The sequence below is a fragment of the Anabas testudineus genome, chromosome 8 (assembly GCF_900324465.2).
Source record: "Anabas testudineus chromosome 8, fAnaTes1.2, whole genome shotgun sequence".
Classification (NCBI taxonomy): Eukaryota; Metazoa; Chordata; class Actinopteri; order Anabantiformes; family Anabantidae; genus Anabas; species Anabas testudineus.
Window position 1 is genome coordinate 9,291,675 of NC_046617.1, and position 15,389 is coordinate 9,307,063.

The 15,389-nt window shown below is 40.7% G+C and overlaps 1 protein-coding gene across 1 annotated transcript; it reads right to left on the bottom strand.

Annotated features, from left to right (window-relative positions):
• Window positions 1–1,791: 1,791 nt before the first annotated feature.
• Window positions 1,792–14,133, bottom strand: cavin1a (caveolae associated protein 1a). Its single transcript, XM_026345153.1, has 2 exons — window positions 13,297–14,133; window positions 1,792–3,061 (listed from the first exon to the last, which is right to left on the bottom strand). Exons 1-2 carry the CDS (start codon window positions 13,795–13,797, stop codon window positions 2,294–2,296), a joined length of 1,269 nt encoding a protein of 422 aa, XP_026200938.1. The 5' UTR covers window positions 13,798–14,133; the 3' UTR covers window positions 1,792–2,293.
• Window positions 14,134–15,389: the final 1,256 nt, after the last annotated feature.

A 15,389-nucleotide genomic window follows, 5' to 3' on the forward strand; every position in this document is an offset into this window, starting at 1 on the left:
TCATAAGCTCACACAAACAATGCGAGCAGGTATGTCAAACATCCATGAAGTGAAAATTATAGGCAGCACGTAACATTTTATTATTATAAAGCTTTTATTTATATTCAAGTGGTTTGGCAAAAGAGGCCTTAAACACAGCAGAAGATGCAAGCTTCATTCGACCAAGAGCATTTATGTAACACTGTCTTGCAGCTGTGTGGTTGATATATTTTTTTATTCAAATCTCAATTACACCAGATAAGTTATGCATGACCTGCCTTACACAGCAGGCTGGTTCTATTTTTGAATACAACTAGTCGCTTTAAACAAGCCAAAAATATACATGGTGGCAATCTTTTTGTTCAAGAGACATCTATATGTGTCTGTGTCAGTGTGTACGATTTGCTTGTACATAATACGTAATAATAATAAGCTTGCGTGGTGTCACTTGCATGTAATGGATTTATTAGCTGATTACAAAATTTCCGCAATGTTGATATAAATGTAGTGTTTCATTATGTGGATATATGGTATGCACATACTCATCACGATCACCAACACATACATACACACACACACACACACACGTGCACACACACGTATGCCTGTCTCAGGCCTTTTAACTACTTCTGACCGTCCTCCGCTGCTCAGATGGAGCACTCTCCTTAATTGCATTCTCCACCTCATTGATTATTTTAATGGTGTTCCAGGCTCGACTGAGGGCTCCTGCATGGCTACACCACATCGAGGTCACGCACTCTCTCTAGGGAGGGAAATGGAAGCTGTGCATCCACTTTGCTCCTGTCTGAAGCCTATTGTGCTTCCCTCACACATTCAAAAGTGGAAATGATTGAACATAGTGCCAGTTTAAATCAGGTTCATAATTACAATCCAATTATGAAACATCCACTGAGCCTCCATGACTATTTTCACAGGTGTTTTGAGCGATGGTCACACTGCTTTTTTGTCAATGTTGACGTCTCTTTAACTGGCCACAGCAAATGTGCTTCTGTCATTTACCAACAAGGCGTGCCATTCATATTACCTGGAAGTGCGCTATCTCACTTTAACTGCAGTCAGATTAACATTTGCATCTCCCCGTGTTACGTAGTCAGTCATTAAACTGTCATGTTGCTCTTCAGGCCATCATTTTCTGCCTACAATTACCTTGGGAAAATTTAATAGGGATGTACAAATGTACTGTGAGGAGCTGTGGCCATGGTGACACAGTAGTATTTCTTCAGCTCTGTGCAGCAGTGTGCTATGTGAAACTTGGAGAGTACAACATATCCAAATGTAATAAACATGACAAAGTGAATATACATCAAGACAAAGTAAATTACAATAAAATGTGATCAAACCGTGACTTCAAGCATGCATTGTGAAGAAAGACAGCAGCAAAGGTTTACATTCAACATTTCACTGATATCAACTTTATGTATTTTGTATTTTATATGTTATAGCTAGATTTTTTTTTATGAGTGACCAATTAAATACTCAGGATAAAATACAGGGAGATAGTTCCCACATAATATAAGTTAAAACTAATAGATGGACCATTGTTTTGTATATAAATTTGCAATCCTTTGTCCCTCTCTCTCTCTTTTTAGCAAAGCACAAACATGTTGCCCTGTCTACAATAGAAAAAATAGCCTTTACAGTGATTGTCACAACAGTCAGCTACTAAAGTGTTTTACTATTCTGATATTTCATTTTCTGTATGTCTTCATTGAGAAACATTTCATCTGGCGCATGAGCCTGAGTAGGAGAAAGCAAATAGCCGTTATTTACATTTAATGGATTTTCACCAAGTCAATTCCTCATCAGTTCTTTATTTACTCCTAATTTTGCTTGTTCATTTTTCATCCAACACATGCACATTACATCACAATACCACCCATTGCCATATAAATTCTTGCCAACAACTATGAATGTGCATGTCATTCATCATACATACATACCTCATACAAGAGCAAAAACTATTTATACCATTTTTTTCTTATAGTCACTCAATTTATTAAGCTAATAATTGCCTCCTAATATCCTAAACAAGCAAGTCTAGGATAACCGGCATGCATTGTGTTTCAAAAGCCAGCTGCTTTTATTTTTGTCGTTTGTGTGCTAAAGAGGAGCAAATGTGAAAGTCATCCCTGTTGGGTATAATAAAAAGAGAACAGAACAGAAAAGAAAAGAGATGTCACAGATTGTGATCATGTATAGAACGTCTCTACAGCTAATATTGTGTCCTTGTGATGAGACTCATTCATCAAGACTGGGTTCTCTTCTTCATTTCTTTAATCGCTACCATCACTCTCTATTCAGTTTGGGTCTTCTTTAGGTGATCTGGCTCCAGGCTGACCAGCTGAGAGTCCTCCGTCACCTCCAACAGATTCTCCATTTCTGGGCTGTCTACACTCACCAGCTCCCCTTCCTCCACCTGCGCGTGTACACCCAGTTCGTTGTCCTCGCCTGCTGGTTGATCCTCTGCCTCGGTCACCTCCTCCATCTCTGTAGTCTGCACCACCTCCACCTCCCCTTCTCGGATCTTCTTAACATAGAAGGTGAAAGGTGGCACGCGGTACACAGTGGTCTTGGAGCGAGCATAGATCTTGTGGTCAGGAGTGAGAGACTTCTTCATCTTGTCTTTAGAGCTCTTTATCTTCACCCGGCGCTCTTGGCTGGGGGTCATGCGGGTCCCGATCTTTCCAATCTTCTTCTCCAGACTGTGCTTGGTTTTCTCCAGGTTGGCACGGGTTCTTTGTCTTGTCTTCTCCAGGTTCTCGCGGGTTCTTTGCTTAGTCTTCTCCAAATTCTCCTTGGTCTTTAGTTTGTTTTTTTCCATCTGCTCTTTGGAGAAGGCTTTCTTGATGTTGTCCACTTGTTGCTTGGTAGTGCGCTGGAGGCGCTTTGTACGAGACTCTTCAATAATTTCCTCGATCTCCACCTCCTCATCAGAGTTGAGGTTTGCTGAGATTCCCTCTTGTCCTTCCTCAGGTATCTGCTCGAGGCCCTCCACTGTTTTACATTCAGCTACCGCCTCTGGTGTCTTGACTTTGGATGTCTTTGGTGCCTTCACTTGGTCCTGAAGGAGCAAAATAAGAAAGATAAGAAAAACAGAAGAGTGATTAGCCACAGCAGCATTATATAAAGAAAGTTTGACATATAACAAAATATTAGCAGACCCAGTGCTACAATCATTGATTGTATGATTATATCATTGTGTTGTATGATGTAAAGTATGCTATTTACTTTAATATGCCGTGTAAAAATGAGTATGTGAAGTTAATGGCCTTTGGGTGAGAAATAAAATTAAAAATATGTATCATGGATGCCGTCACTATGCACACAGTTCACTGCTTGTAGCTTGTGTAGAGTGCCATCTTGTGGTGTCAATCATGTGCCAACAAGGCAAAACCCAGTTATTCTACACTTCAGATCTTAGATATACGAAGAACTTGGGCTGGTGTGCATTTTATGGCACATCTCCTTAATGACAGTAATGCTTCAGGGCTTCAGACCAAACCTATGTGATGTGCAGCGTCACAGTCATATTGAAACTAAAGCCAACAGGCTGTCACATATAACCACAAGTGCATTTCCTGCCTTTTTGCTATAGTTTCTTTATAAAATTATAAATTCACACAGTTCCTTTGTTGTGAGGGCTGAGAGTTAATTTTCAGTGCAGTCTAACGGTATGCAAAGATGTTCAGATAGTCTACAACATAAAAAATATATACATGATCTATAATTCTGCTTACACATCACTGGAAAGACTTGAAACTATCAATATGACCATACTCAGCAGAGTAGTGCAGTAATTTCACACATGGTCAGAAATATCTATATATAGTATGTAAACTTCAACACAAGTTGAACCATAAGGTTCAACATGTGTTTATTGTTAGCACTGCAAAAACAAATGATTTACCATCGTGTCAGTAAAATAAATTTTTCATTACCTCTGAAAAAAGCATTTCACAGCTGTCACATTAGGTCAAATCAGTTTTGTCATGTTTTTTTGCAGCTATCCTTTTTATCTCATATTTCACTCTGGTCTCTTAAAAGATATTAATTCAGTTGCATCGCAAAGTGTGTCACAAAATATTCTTTAATTGTCCCACGTACCAAGACAATGTGTTTGTTATTATGTTTTTAGAAGAATTGAAGGATGCAACAGTGGAATAAATATCTTGTGATTATAGCTTTTATATTATTATGTCAGTAGTATTAGCAGAAAAATATGTTTTCCTAATTAAGACGTTTATTCTGATGTCTTGTGAAAAACAGACACCTGTCAGATCACATGAGCAGCACATCTCCCTGGGTAGTTCAAATATTGCCATATGATCCTATCGTAAAACGGACATTGCCTCCTTATCTGGTGCTGTGTATGGTGTGGGCCTGGCTGATCTTCTCTGTATGGGGTTATTTTGGGCTGGCCTTTCCCTCTCTCTGAATTCCGTCTACCATTCTCTGGCTACCAGCCACTGCAGCACTCAGACCGACGGACACTCCCTGCCACACAACCCCCTCCCTGTCTGTACAGCAACAGATAAACACAGTGCTCTGTCACCATGGTAACTACTTCCTCATGTTGTCTCCGGTGGGTGTTGAAGTTTAGCTGTATAAACAGCTGATATATCTACAATAATATAGCGACATGAGACTCTGGTTCTCAGTCACGCATTCATCACAATTAAACTAAACTAAATACTGCACCTGCTTTGCAGTGAGGCTCATTGAGTCACATTCATAGCGGTAATCGATGATATTTTTGAATCCGTGAGCACATACTGTAATCCCACTGCAACATTTGTTCGTGGGTTTTTATCAGAGTTATGTTAAATGATGAACAATGAACAGGACAAATGCACGCAACTTTATTTTTGGCCAGAATTAGGTCCAATAAAAGTAAAGCATTTTTATTTAATGTCATCATCATGAATTGTTGTGTGTGTGGTGCTGTTCAGTCGTCCTCACATGTCTCTGGTAGAACCAAAAGGCACTTTGTTAAGCTTACAGTTTCTATCTATATCTATGTATGAGGACATCTTCTGTTTTGCTGCAGTAACTCTCAGGTAAGATCATGTTTGTGTCTAGATAAACAACAACAAATGCTAAATGCACACATCCACATCCGCCCTCACACAAAAACCACAGGCACAGACGCAGACGCAATTTTTTTTCCATGGAGCCGAGTAGTGAACACTTTTGTTAAAAAAGCAGCAGCTCTGATGCCTGAACAGGAAGCTTCTATGGCTTATGGAAAAACCGTAGTTCATGGCCTGGGAGTAGCTGAGGTAATTCAAAGTACCCGGCCCAGGATGATGTCAGTGTCAAAAATTCTTCACTAAATTGACAAAATGCTAATCAAGATCATCACTGTCCACCTTACTCATGTGTGTCTGGAACTTTAAAACTGGAAAACTATAGAAACTAATGCTAATAAGTTCTTGTTTGGAGACTTGGCTTCATAGCAGCATGCTATGTTGGTCAAACTGTAACAATATGGTGGATTTATCTGCTGGTTATTGTTCAAATGACAACCATATAGTCCAATCATTCATTGTAAAAGCCTCTATACCAATATGTTAACACTCCTCCTAATTAAAATAATAATAATAGAGAGAAGAGATGAGATTTATCCATCCATCATCCTAAGCGCTATTTCTCTCTTGAGGATCACAGGAGGGCTGGAGTCTGTCCCAACTGTCATTGGGTGAGAGGCAGGGTACACCCTGACCAGGTCGCCACTCGTGTCACAGACCCCACACGGAGAGTGAAGTGAAACGGTGGCTTCCATATAGATTTTTACTGTTATTTCTGATCAGTTAACATAAAGCACACCGTCTTCATACAACCACACTGTATGTGTGAGTGTCATGAAAACTCATTACCAAAAACAGAGACATTGCATGTTGGAGTATTTTGTTGTTTACATTCCTAAAACTTGACTCAGCTCAGTGGAAAATGGAAAATGTGATTAAATCAGCAACTTCTGTTTGTGTTTTTCTGTCTGATTCCAAATAAAATGAAGAAAGACGACCTGACGTCAATTAGTGTCCCAGTCTTACTTTTCCCCCCATTTACCAGCAGTAGAAAAGTTGCGTCTGTGTGTGTGTGTGTGTGTTAGTTATGGTGAAGGGAACGATATATGCGTCTTTTTGTGCTCTCCACTATGAGAAGGAGGTCTGTTGCTCATGTTTTCTGACCCCTAGCAGTGTGAATCACACCTCATGGAAAAGTTGTCTAGAGTTTGTGAGAACTCTTTCTCTCTGCTTAAAGTTAACGACTGTCTCACAGAAGGAGGCACAACACAGGTGGGGGAAAGAGTTTGGCAAACAGCTGAAATAAGAAAAGTAAAAAGCAAACACAGAACAGAAATGAAAAGCGAAAAACTATTGAAGTCTGACAAAGCATGCTTGACTTTAAGGTGCTGATTTTAGAAGAGCGGTGCATTCTCATTGTCTAAGTTTTACCAGAAGCAAAATGTTCTCTGTCTGAGTCATACGGGGGCTCAGGGACAATTTCAGCGCTGACTGTTACCATGGACAACACAGCAAACAGTGCTCTCAGTCTGCACTATATGGAGACAACAGCAGCTTTGAATAAAGCTGCAGGCATCTAACGTTCTCCATCTCTGTCTCTTTATCTGCTGTTACTAGGCCGTCTGTAATCCACCTGGACCAATATTCTTGATTAGTTATTTAAATAACAATGGCAGTTGTTTGCTGCATTCGTACATATTTTTTATTAGTGCAGTGCACTTTTTATTAGTTAATTGCTTGTGTGAGAGTATGTGGTATAAAAATCGCCATTGCATCAAAATTAAAATCTACTTCCTTTTAACTAGAATATAAATAAACATGTTCAGAATGGAAATTCTGAAATATTTAAAATTAAAATGTCCTTATTTTTTTACATTTAAAGCAAATAATATAACAAATATTGGTTAATAATAATTGAATTACGCAGTTAGGAGATGCGGCAAGGTTGGCGACTAAGATCATGAGTCCGTGTGCATTATCATTCAAGATCCTGATCCACCTACATGCAGGCACACAGTGCTTGCTTGTAAACACACACATAGACATACACGCCATTCCTTTTCAGGCAGCGTGATGAAAGGCCTCTCCGGTGAGTCACAGGAGCAGCTGTCTGATCCTGTCCAGTCCTTGCAGCTGTGCACCTAGCTTTCACAGTGAGTGATATCACTGAACCATGTGCACCCCCCCAGAATTGGGAAGAGGCCAAACTAGAGATTGACATGAATCAGAGGTGGAGGTTTGCATGTTAGTGGTCCGTACAGGCCTGAATTGTGATGCTTTGATCCCTGAAGAGAGACCGGAGGCTATAAAAAGGGCACTAATGTGCTCTGGTCATTAATACTGATGCCTCCCACACTAAATAAAGTGCAAACAATCCACAGAGGATTGGCCCAGCCACCTACTACTTTTTTGCACAGTGCATATTCTGTTCCATGAAGCTTCCTTTTAGAAAAATCTACTCTGACGGCACTGTGTTTAGGACTGCTGTTAGTGATGGAAACGAGAACCACCAATCCCACTCTGTCTATAGACAGATTCATTCAAAGAGAAGGCCTCTGTGTTAGCCACACCATGTCATGTTACAGTGGAAACCACAGGAAGGGGAGTTCCTTGGTTTTTCACACACAGGAATCTGAACAGGGAAGCCCTTTTCCATGGTGCAGCTTTCCCACATCCATGCTTTCGACCCGTTAGAATCCCAGCATTAGTCACAGTATGTTAGCAACTTTCCTTTTCCACTCACGCCTCTATGTGAACTGGCAGCTACAGTGCTGGAATACACAGCGTATTATATAATGCTGTTCTCGCTAATGGTGCCATCCATTTTCTACCAAAGAGGTTCGGCCAAATGTAATAACTCTGAGTTCAACATTTCCATTCCTGTGCTTCGGATTGGATCTACTTTAGGCTAACACTTGAATTCTAACATTCACATGAAGGTTTGGAAAGACTTTTAATTATGTTAATCGTCAAGTGAAAGAATGTTCTGCAGTGTTTCATCATGTCCTCATTTATTTCTGTGCAATACACAAATTAGCTGCAGGATAAAGTGACGGCTGGATCAAGTGAGGACATGAATCAGATGCCAACATGAATACAATACTTGGAATAAATGTGGTTAACTTCAGGTTTACTTCAGGTTTTCTTGATGATTAATCAGTAACCTCTATGAAATAACTGTTATTAATAACAAATGCTGTTTTTATGTGAGTGAAATTTAAGAAAACTTGTGCACCTATGCCAATAAACCTACATAGCAATAAAATGTGAATAAATCTTAGGTTTAAAGTCAGTCTGTGACACTGATAATATAATTTAAGTTCTAATTGTATTATTTATAGATTCATCATCCTAAACATCCATGTGCATGCAAAATCTAATCCCAAGGGTACCCAAAGCCCAGAGAGTTTCCTGGCACTCGGTGACAGCCTATAACTCACATACCAGTGACAAGAACTGCAAGCCGCTACAGCAGCAGTGGGAAATAAACCACCAGGGTAACCTGACTTTTGCACAGACCAGACTTTACTTTCACACGCAATGTGTTAGGTTACAGGAATAACAGTGACTTATATTAATAGTATGGATTGTGCTTTAACAGCAACGTGTTGTATTACTCAAATTATAATAACACATCCACAGTGTCAACTAGATACACAATTGCTTTCGGTTTTACTGGCAGAAGTTTTGAGATACCTACTTCTGGTATCGGTGCTTAATGTGACTGTGCAGAAACAATGACCCCAGTCTGTGTTGTGAACAGTTGAGAAGCCCTGTGAATGTTTAGTAAAAAATCAGTTGATTGCACAGAAACTGGGGCTAATCAAAAAGGAACAGAAGTTTCCTCTAATATACCAACTCAGGAAATTTGACCAACCTTTTTATTTTGGCTACGGCCTTGTAGATGAAGGGTATGCCTACAAATCTTGGAATAAACAGCACCAGGCTTACACGGAGTTGTGATGTGGTATGAGGACACATTTCTGTTAGCCGGCCAAAAGGCTGGACGACAACTACAACTGTTTAAAGGGAGGGGTGACCTGATGAGACTCTCAGCTGGTTGAGCCTGTCTGGTGCTGTGGGATGGGGATGTTTGGTGAGACTGAGATCAGGCAACAGGGGAACATTACCACAATAACTGAAATAACATTAACATGAGCTGGATTAGTATGGGGCAGAAAATACATGAATGGATTAGTCTGTGAAAAAGATTTCTTGCTTTACTGGATGTGATCGCCAAAATTGACTAAATAGATTACTTGTTGCAAATCCTAATGACTACTGGAGTACTGGGAAGTCTACAATACAGCAAGTCCACCTCCACACGACTGAAAAAGCATGCAAGAGTTCAAATGTACTGTATGTGAATGTATCCAGTTACACTTGTCCTATTATGTCTTGGGTCTTAGTGAGTCTTAACAGTTCAAAATGGTTAATCCTTGCAGCATAAATATACATTTATACATTTATATCACAGTAATCACCTCAAAATTCATCTTTGCAATTCAAGAGCAAAGAAAAACAGAATAACAAAGTCGATCAAAGGTAGTCAAGGATTCCTGCCAGTATTCAAGTGACATGAAGTTTTAGTTAATTTTTTTTTTTTTTTTTGACGTTGGCCTTTCCAAGATCTACACAGAAAGAAAATGAAAGAGAGGGTTTGCCCTAGTTGCTTAGGGTTGAACGTCCTTGTTCCTTGCTGCATACAACATGTGTGTGAACTAGACAGAGAAACAGAGAGAGAGAGAGAGAGAGCACTGCAGCATTTAGATTTGTCCAAAAGAAACATAGTTCTGGCTCCAAGACGTCGCTGGTCACTGCCAAAACAAATGGGATGTGGTGAAGAGACTAGCAGAGTAAATAAAATAAAAGCTTCATTTTCATGCTGCGTATGATTTTTCTATCACACTATCTTAAAGAACGTCTTAATGGGACATGGGGCAGGTGTTTTCAGACATTAACTATAAGTTAACTCCCTAAATATTACTTTACTTAACTATTTGACTACGTTTTACAAGCAGGGCCTCACATTCCACCAAGTACTGGAACTCAGTACTCGCTCAACATAGTAGCTGACAAGCAATAGTGAAATGTGGAGCCCACCAGATATCTTTCCACACAGCAGGATAGAGGGACAGAGAGGAGAGACTGCAAGAGAACGCCTGTAGGGGATAAGTGCTGTAGCAATTACTGAATGAGCTATGCCCTTCGTCCTGGATTAGAAGTCTGAGTGGGAGTAGAAGGGGCTCAATTGATAGTAGGAATGACAGCAGAGAGAAACTTAGAAGAAGGAAAGAGAACGAGTGGGCATGTTGGCAGGACGAGCAGAAAGATGCCAGCGAGATGAATCACAATCCTAACTTGGTGCTCCTGGTCGAGTGCTTTAAGTATTCCTCAGTTGCTCACTCTCGCCTGCACGGAGCTTGCTAAGTGCTCCCTGTAACGAGGCGGGAGGTCTGATTTGTGCATGGAAACAAAGATTCACAGAGCTGCAGAGGCAAATAGCTGTTGGCTGGATCGCTACGTCTGCAGTAGGTGGAATTGAGTTATTACAGCGTCTGGGCTGGGTTAAAAGCTATTAAAGAAAAGTGGGCTGGGCCTGGTGGTGAAGCTTGTTGGCTGTGATCTGTGGAAGTCTGTGGAGCTGGCGTGGACTACGTAGACTGCAACCGAGAAGTCTTACATCTCCCTGACAGAGTTGACCACATGGCTATCACTGTCCTTGAACTGCAGCCAAACACACCCCGATTCCAGACACACAGCAGCACTGTCTCACACTGATGGACACACATGATCACATTGCATAAACTGCATTAATCTACTTAATTAAACAGTGTGTTTAACAGTGAGTGTTTAAAATACAGTACAAAAAGAAAGCTTGGGCTTTGAGAAAGTCCTCCAAACTAAACAGCCGACAGGTTATGATACAACTTGCAAAGAACATTTCTTGAATTAGCAGCACTTATGGTTGCAGGAGATTTGCCCAAAGATAGAAATCTCTGCTGAAAAATAAACACTGGTGCCTTGGTGGATGTGATTTAGACAAAAAGAACTTGATTATTAACTCAGAGGTTACAATAATAAAAAGAAACTGCAAAATTGAAAACATGTATTTAAGATTCACATTTCATGATGATGAAGAGGAGGTTTTATTTGCTGATTCCTCTGCAGAGTATTTCTTCACTGTGGTCCTGTGTCTTTTTCTCACATTAAACATCAGAATGCTTTTTCCACCACTGCTGATGTGCATTTGACAAACATCTTCACCGCCACGCCCTGCTGTTGCTGGGGGATTCTGCGTGCCACCATGATTGCAGGTTTAATTATAAAGCATCACAAGTCGTAGTATTTCAAGGTCAAAACCCTTGCAGGGAAGTGTCTATTCTCAGCGTGCAAAGACACAGTGATAGAAAAATACAAATCTACAGTTAAAGTCAGAATCAGCTCAACAAAGCAGATTGATAGTAATGCTATGAAGATGCTTTGCTTGTCTTACTCAGATTCTAGCCTCACTTGACATTTACACTGAAAGCCAACACTGGTGAGGAATGGCCACACAACAGACACTCGCACGCACGCATGCAAACACACTGAACGGGCCACCGTTCATTCCATGGACGTTTTGATATAACCCTAACCATAACCTCCACAAGCCGACCCTGACCCCTAACTCGTTCTTGGCCTAATTCTAATTCTGCACTCTAACACATTAACACACAGACAAGACAGTGGAAAGTGGCGAAATCTGACTGAGAGCCAGTTTTGGTTTTGTAGTGCTGCCAATATCTGATCAGTCTGTGTGTCAGACAATTAAACTGGACACGGTGCAGCCATCCCCTGGGAATAAATAGATGGTGGGAGCCCAAAACAGCTACTGCAACATGGAAGCTGTGACTCCTACAACTGTTTTGAAAACATGACAGTCACCAAGTTTAGACCGTGATAAGGGTATTACTCTGAGATAATCCCAACAGGAAGTGATTAAGACTGATTTATTCTGTGCCATTCAAAACTACAACCTTGAATTAAAAGGCTTTATAAAATAGTGCAGGTTCCTAAAATGAATTACATCTTTCCATACAGTGTCACAAACAGCAGGAGGCACCTGCTTTGCAGTGTAATTTATTAAGGCCCAGCGTCTATGATTGGATTTCTGCTAGATACCAATAGTGTAACTTACTCCCACAGTGAACATCCCAGAAGGGGGTCGTGAAAACATTCGTGCCTGCCAGCACAGATTCTGAAGTAAGCTCCGCTCACGAGAGGCTTGAAACGCCCAGATTCACTGTTACTAATGTTTTAAACAAACGGCAGACGCCATGATGTAATGTTCTTGGGCTGCACTCTTTGGTCTATGGTCTACAACCACTGTAACTTTTCACACACAATATAATCTCAAGCACAAGTTTTGTAAGTTTACCAGCCAGACTTGACAGCATGTCCTACTAAAAAAAAAAGGGCTCATGTGGATTACTATGTGATTGTGAATGAGCTGATAATTTTTATTTTATTTTTTTTTTAAATCTATTTTCTATCCAAGACAATTCTCTCAACTGTTTTTCTAAGCTACCATGCTCCCAAAAATAAAACTACCTCTGTGTCAGGACTGTTTCTTACACATTCACGTGCAGGTTTGAGCACCTGTTAACTCACTACTGAGAAATCACCATAATAAAACTACATATTCATCTTTCATGACAGCAGCCTGCCAATGATCTGTCCTCTGAGCTCTCCAAGGTGGGGCATTACTGTCTCAAGTAGACCCTCTTGCCAGAGTTAATAAGCCTTATATATTATTCACACCAAGAGTCTTGATTTAGTTTCACTGGGTAATCATGGAGTCCTGTGAAATGGGAACGATCACTACCTGCCTTTACTTTCCAAATAAGCAAATATTAGTGTTCCCTCCATTAGCGAAGGGAGGAGTCCACCTCTCTTTGAGCGTGAACACAAACTGTACAGTTTCTAAGTGATTTAGGAAAATGTGATGTCATGGGATAAGTCCGCATCCTGGGAAAATATTACAGCCCCTTTTGATTTGCACCAACAAGGATCAACTGTCTCTGCTGAGTGGATGTCAGAAGGTTGCTTTGATGGCCAGAGGTGAATTTTACACTTCCCCTCTAACTATTCTTTGTGATGTGGGGAATGCAGCACCACGAGACCACGATGCACTAGTAACCTGATGATCATCTCTATATTCTCAAAGACGTTTTTAATTTCTATAATGTGATGAACACACACACACACACACACACACACACTTTACCTGGTAGATGAGGACTTTGAAGTTGCGCCTCTTGAGGAGTTCGCACTCGTTGTTCTCCAGCCTCTTGATCTGACCTGCTTGCTTCTCCAGGTTGCTGCGTACCGTCTTGACGTTGACACTGACTTTGCGGACCTTATCCAGCATTTTGTTGACAGTGTGGGCAGTGCCGACATGGTTCTTGGACAACTTAGCCAGCTCCCCCTGGATGGTTGACACTGACTTCTCCATGGCCTCCTGCCGGGCTTCAAGCCCGTTCTGAGTCTGCTGTATCTGGTCTACCACTCCAATAATCTTGTCTAGCAGAGAGAGGACCATGACCCCGTTCATCTGGGCTTCACTTTTGCCTCCAGAGCCAGCAGCCAGCACCAGACCCCCCTCATCAGCAGGGTCATCATCATCTACTGCAGGATCAGTGGCAGCACCCACCAGAGCTACCTCATCATCATCGTAAGGCACTTCTGCCAGGGTTGCATGCTCCTTCTTCACACCTGTATCTGCCATAGCTGTCAACTCCAAATGAAAACTGCCTGCGTACTCACTACAGATAAAAATACACTACTGAAAAACAATCTTCAGAAGCCACGCCGCACAGAACTCAGTCCTAATCCTATTCCCTGTCCTTCAGACCACTTTCTCGACCACTCGTTTCTAGTCTACCTTATACTTTCTATAACTTTCTCTCACTTTCTCGGTCTCTTACCCTCAGCCCTCTCTCGGTCTCTCTCTGCTTCTGCTCGGGGATGCCAGCCAGCCAAGGGGAGTGGGGCCTCTCACAGCTGAGGCATGTGTGCCCTGACTCAAATGCCTGTGCTCCCTATGAAGCCACCCTGTCAAACTTTTCCCTTCTTACCCCCCGCCCCTGGCTCCCCCTGCTCCTGGTGCTCCACCCTATTCTGTCCCCAAGCACAGGGCAACTCCAAGTCCCAGACTCCACCTCTTATTTGATGAAACACTACTCTCTAACAGGAAAACGTGAGGGCCAGCATAGACAGGATCATCAATAAAAGCTCACTGTCTCTGAAATCATAGCTTCTCAATGCATGTAGATACCCTGTCACTAAATGTTTTATTTTAAGGGAAATAAATGCATTGAAGCTTAGTTACATTCTAACAAATGCTTACATGCTATCAGTAATACTACTACTACTAAAAATAATAATAATAAATAAGACTTTATTCTTGATCAATAGTCTTGGGGGATTTCTTTGTGGACAGGCTGCCCCCTTGTGGTGCCAAGGGTTCGAGGTTAAGTGTGGGGTCCAGGGACACTTGGACATGTGGCCAGGAACTTGTAACTTAAACTTGTAAAAATTAAAATAAAATAGCTGTTGTTATTTTAATATTCATGTGAATAATGACTTCTTCAAGAACTTATAATGAACTGTTAATAATAACTAGCTTTAATATTAACACTGTGTGCGATGCTAGGGGGAGTCGACATTTGACCTGAGACTTTAAAATGTAGCATGTTTCTATGCCCTCTAGTGGTTATCATATTTAACCTCCAGATTCCAGAAACTGCAAACAAACTAATCACAAAATGACTATCTTGGTGGTCACAGAGGTGAATAATCCGTTTGTTATTATATTGATATATTGTATGTATTCAGTGCCAGGTTCGTACTATTTATAGTTTTGTATTACTCATGTAGAGATATTATTATCAAATAACATGACATGCTGCACTTTTTAAAGCATGTAACAATTTCTCTGTGAGTAATATGTTTTCCACCTACATTAACTTCACTGCTGTGCTTCTATTATAAGCGGCCTTGGGGAAACTCCCCAATGCTACAGAAAGCACCATAAAGTTGTGATTTTTCCCTCTAGTGGTTAATCTCTGCACCACTAAAAGTAGTATTGCTATTAATTATCATTGAATAACATTATATTTTGCCTGTGTTTCTATTGGAGACCAGGGAGAAAAAAACAATATACAATTTGACATGCACTTTGAGCTCGACTGTTTGTTTCTCCATAGATGGATGAACGTTATGCTTTTTAGCAGTCGTGTTCATCTGTATTGACATGAACACCTTAATGTATTATGAAAATATTGTATATGTAATAAAAAAGTATGATTCTATTAATTG

Excerpts from the sequence above, each read along its gene's own strand:
- cavin1a (XM_026345153.1), bottom strand. The coding sequence starts at position 13,797 with ATGGCAGATACAGGTGTGAAGAAGGAGCATGCAACCCTGGCAGAAGTG. Across the intron at positions 3,062-13,296 it reads TCAAAGTCCTCATCTACCAG|GACCAAGTGAAGGCACCAAA; the intron begins GTAAAGTGTGTG and ends TTGCTCCTTCAG.